At 48.1% G+C, this 4966-nt stretch overlaps 1 protein-coding gene across 1 annotated transcript; it reads right to left on the reverse strand.

Moving 5' to 3' along the window:
- Positions 1-3440: 3440 nt before the first annotated feature.
- FGFBP3 (fibroblast growth factor binding protein 3) lies at positions 3441-4208 on the reverse strand. Its single transcript, XM_007471553.1, has one exon. It carries the CDS (start codon positions 4206-4208, stop codon positions 3441-3443), a length of 768 nt encoding a protein of 255 aa, XP_007471615.1.
- Between the last annotated feature and the right edge of the window lie 758 nt (positions 4209-4966).

Below are 4966 nucleotides of genomic sequence, written 5' to 3' on the forward strand. Positions count from 1 at the left end.
CGGGCCTCTCACTGTTGTGGCCTCTCCCGTTGCGGAGCACAGGCTCCGGACGCGCAGGCCCAGCGGCCATGGCTCACGGACCCAGCCGCTCCGTGGCACGTGGTATCTCCCCGGACCGGGGCACGAACCCGCGTCCCCTGCAACGGCAGGCGGACCCTCAACCACTGCGCCACCAGGGAAGCCCTGCTTTGCTTTTTTAAAAATTTAATCGAGAGCCCTCCCAAGCCTCAAGTAATAATAGGAAGGGAGAAAAGAGAGAAGTTAAACAGCTGCCCCTAAATGCTGGCAAACATTTCATCCTGTGGCACTCCCAAGGAATACTAACACATGATTAATCATAAACTGTGACATCTCACCCTCCTGGGGATCCCACACTGGCCATCTTCCCTTCACTCTCTCCCCACATCTTAAAATCAATGCATAAGGGCCCTCTCCCTGCCTCGATTTGGAGAAGAATCATTCTCATTGTGATCGTTATGCATGGGAACAAAAGAACATATAGATCAAAGGTTTAGGGTCCTCAGCCCCGCCAGGATCACATGACCACCCAGCTCAGAGGCGGCAACAGTCAACTGAAGTGCTGGTTGGAAGCTTCTGGCCTTCTATGGAGAGTCCCTGTGGTTACCTAGAAACAGTCCACTCACATCATTTACATTGTTTTGCACTGTGCTGCCAGCAGTCCTTTGGGAGATTCTATATTTAACCATTTCAAATTGTACCCTTAACCTTAATGAAAGCATCCTTTTTTTCTCTCTCTCTGAAACATACAACCCTGCACCCCTCCAGTCCCCAAATTCGTTTTGGTTTTCCTTTGGAATTTTAGAATCAGTTTGCCCAGTTCTCACACCAAAAAATCCTTTTGGTGGTCTGTTGTTATCATGTTTAAATGTATAGGTTATTTACAGATTGACATTTTTAAATGTTAAGGCTTCTTTAATCATAATCATAATCATAATTCACACATGATTTCATTTACTCAAGTCTTTCTGTTCTGCCCTCAGAAGTATTTCTGTGTTCTTCACATAGCTCTTGTATATTTTTTATTGAATTTATTGAATTGGATTGCTATTATTAATGGCACCTTACATTATCTTTTTCTAACTGCTGTTGTCTGTATATAATGACCGCCTAATAATTTTAATATGGCTGAAGCAGCTGTCTTGCTTTACAAAAGGGAAAGGAGGGCTTTGGTCTGCTCTTATGCCTGCTTTTAAAAATTGAAATGGGGAAGAGTTTGAATGTGGTGAGCCAGAGGTCACAGGAGGGACAAACTTGGGGTAAGTTCATCAAAGCTCTGCAGCTGTAAGCATCGGGCAGGAAATAAGGAGAGATGCTCTTTGAAGTTGTAAGAAAACCATGGAGCTGGGAGGGCAGCTGTGGTCCCCAAGCCTCCAAGACCAGAAACATTCTCATCTCCTTTCAAGTCGTTGTCATCGAAGGACATCACACATACCCTCTTGCTTACGCGTCAGGGATGCGAGCACTGTATTTTGTTCTCCTCATCAGATAATTCTCCCTTCTACAACTACACATTTCGTGCTTATTTCTTTTTATGTGGCTCCCAGCTGAAATGGAGTTTCTGATCACCATTTTGTGTAAGTGCCCTGTAAGACTGAATCCCTTTGGGGAATTCCCTGGCAGGCCACTGCAGGGGGGCCAAGTTCGATCCCTGGTCGGGGAATTAAGATCCCTCAAATCTTGCATTCCTATCTTTAGGGGGTGGTCTCAAGCTACTCTGAGCTTCCTTTCCTTGGCCAAGATGAATTTTATCTAATGGTCAGTGTTACTCAGAATGTGATTCATAAACGTGGCATGAGACTATGGTCAATCTGAACGTTTTGCCAATTGTGTGAAGAATGTACAGAATAGGTAAAAGATAGTTTACATTTTCTAGGGGCTGGTCAAGGAGGAAAAAGTTCAGGAGATCTTCAGTATCTGTAAGGTTGTTGCATTTACCATTATTTTAAAGGAGAGGAGGTGAGAAAAACAGAAGGTCAGCCAAAAACCCTTATATCTGGTGGTGGCTTAAATGTCTCATGGGTTCAGCCCTGTAATATAAATGAATAAAGTCAATTTATAAGACGTGCAGCAGCAGTGGGAAAACCCAAGAAAATATATCTAATCTAAAGAGGTCAGCCAATATTCAGCATCAGCCAGTTGTTGCAATGTGGAAAGATGTGTCCAATGTCATTAGATCTAATTTTACAAGAGAATTCAGAAATCTGGCTTTTTATATGAAATTATCTAATTTTTAAATGCTAGTAACAAATCCCAATTGGGAGGGAGGGAGGAAGAGTGGGAAAATGAGAGAACTGCATGCAGGCCAAACAGAGCAATGATAGGACCCAGGGTTTGTCAGTGTGTGATTTTTCCCTTACGCAGACTTGTTCTTGTCTTTCCCCAACAATTCAAGATGTTTTTAGGAACCAACTTCAAGGTATACTCAGAACTAGATCAAATGCAGTCAAAATTTCCATTGTCCTGCCAGTTCTTTAAATCTAGCCGTACAGTTTTTATTGAGCACCTAACACATGCAAAGTCTATCATTTCATCTTATTTAAAATGAAATATGTTAACAATTAATTACATGAAACAGAGAGATGACTTCCATAATGGTCCAAATGACTCTGAGATATGTACTTACATTTTAGCTTTTTTAAAAACTACGATCAAATACAAAGAGAATTGTTTTTTAAAACCTACTGGAGCACTCAACTTTTATAATTCACTTCTGAATTTGGAAGGTTAATAGGAAAGTTTCAGAACACTAGGCATCACTCTGTTTAAAAGCAGCACTTCTAAAAGAATTCAAAGGCAATCATGCTGAAAACCTTTTCACTGGAGTCAATTTTGAGCTCTGAATGGCTTCGATCCCTATAGGGATCATCTATGACAGGAGAGAGCACCCAAGTTCATACTAATTCCTAAAGAGAAAAAAAGTTGGTAATCTTGTCAGCTGAGTAGGTGAGATGGCACTGAAAATTCAACCTGGCTCAGGTTATCAGCTGCTCATGAGTATATTTTAATAGAAATGTGTTAAACAGTGTACATTGTATCCTGCTTCCCATACGAGAGTCACATCATTTTAGTCAATTTTTCCCACTCATTTTTTCAGCCTCTCTCTGTACCCGTCTCTCTCCCCAGTCTACAGTTTTTGCACATTTAGGGTATATGCTTACTTCTGTTTCTACTAGTTCTTCTGCTCTTAATCAGGGTCGACTCTTTATAATTTTTAACTTCCCTGCTGTCTCAGAGACTCTCCATAGCCTTTATACTCTCATCCCAAGCCCCACCTCCACCCCCCAGACCCATTCTAGAACCTGGACTCTTCCCCACTCTCTGTCGAGCATCTCGTGGCCTAGGATGCCCTCAGCTTCTCCTCCCGGGCTGCGCACAGATCCTCTCCCTCCCTCTCCCCTTCCCTCCCCAGGCCCGCACCCTCAGCCATTCCAGAAATTGACAAAGAAGTTGCAGAGGGAATGCCACTTCTCAGCACAGTAGGTCTCCGTGAGCTTCGCGTTCTCGTTCAGCTCGTCGGGATCGGGCCGGGTCCCCAGAGATCGCTCCTCGTCTGGGTTCCAGGCAGCCTTTCTCTTGCCTCCTTTGGTCTTCTTCTCAGAGGGCTTCACTTTGGGCGGCGCGTTCTGGGGAGGCGGGGCCCCTGCGGTGGGGCTGCGCGCGGCCTCTCGGGGCTGCCCCCGGCTCCTGGCCCGGAGCTTGGGATCCCGGTGAAAGGCCGCCCCAGTAGGGCTGACGAATGGGGATGCATGGGGCACCAGGCGCAGCTCCGCGCCCTGGCCCTTCTTGCCCGCGCACAGGCGGGCCTTGAGTGGCGCGGGGTCGTGGCAGGGCCGCCGCTTCCTGCGCAGCCCACCCAGCACCTGCTTCCAGTAGTGCGAGCGGCTGGCGGCATAGACCGGGCAGCGCCCCGGCTCCCCGCGGTAGGCACACTGGTGGCGCGCCCCGTCCGGGGCCTGGCAGCGCAGCGCCAGCTCGCTGCCCGCTGCGGGCCCTTGGGCGGGCGGCAGGAGCTGCCAGCTGCACGCATGCCGCTCGGGGCTGACGAAGCGACCGGAGGAGCCGCCCGCGGGGCCCGGGGCCGACTCGACCGCGCTGCCGGCCGCCCCCTGGTTTCTCCCGGCGCCCTCGAGGAGGTAGCCACCCAGCAGCAGCAGCGAGAGAGACGCTCGCAGCCTCAGAGGACTCATGGCTCGTGGTGTCTGCACTCAGGTCGGCTTTCCAGGGACCCCTGAGCGCTTCAGTGGTATCAGGGCCAGGATAGCAGCATCCCTTAGACCTGGGGACAGAGGTAGAGACGGCTACTGAGTCGGGCGCAGCCCTTGGCCCAAGCACAGGCACCTGCCAATTCCCCTCCCCAGACTTTCTGGGCGTCGGTTTACAGTGGGCAGCAGCAGTTTGCGAGTGACTCTTCTGAAGAGGTTTCCTGGGAGAAAGCCAATTATTGTCTAATCTCTTTGAAACTATTTGCGCATTGAGGTTTTTCTCCCCATTGCAAATATGATAGCAAAGCGATGCCTGATAATTACCACCCCCACCCCTTCCTCCATCCCCTCCCTTCTCCACCCTCCAGTAAATCATCTACAATGTCATTTCAGATTATTCTTTGGAAAAACGCACTTTTACTGCACTTTGAACTTACCGAGTTCTGGGCGAGGTGGCGGAGCCTTGTTAAGGTAGAGGGAATGACTGCAAGAAGGATTAGTCTGTTTTAGCCGGCTCCCAGTGAATGAACGTGTTATCAATGGAACAGAACAGGCCTCCCCGACTATGCCCCTCCCAGACTTCTCTCTCTCTCCCTGGGAGACTTCCCACCACCGTGCCACACACACACACACGGACACACAGACACACAGATGTATGATAGAAGTGGCAATGTAACATGAAATATCTTTTTTGCTTCCAGTGTTTAAAATAATCACGCGAATTTTAACAAATCATTCTTTTC

This window comes from Lipotes vexillifer, unplaced genomic scaffold (assembly GCF_000442215.2).
Source record: "Lipotes vexillifer unplaced genomic scaffold, Lipotes_vexillifer_v1.1 scaffold325, whole genome shotgun sequence".
In the NCBI taxonomy this organism is placed as follows: Eukaryota; Metazoa; Chordata; class Mammalia; order Artiodactyla; family Lipotidae; genus Lipotes; species Lipotes vexillifer.

Bases quoted from the DNA above. Each gene is read 5' to 3' on its own strand.
- FGFBP3 (XM_007471553.1), bottom strand. From the start codon at position 4,208: ATGAGTCCTCTGAGGCTGCGAGCGTCTCTCTCGCTGCTGCTGCTGGGT.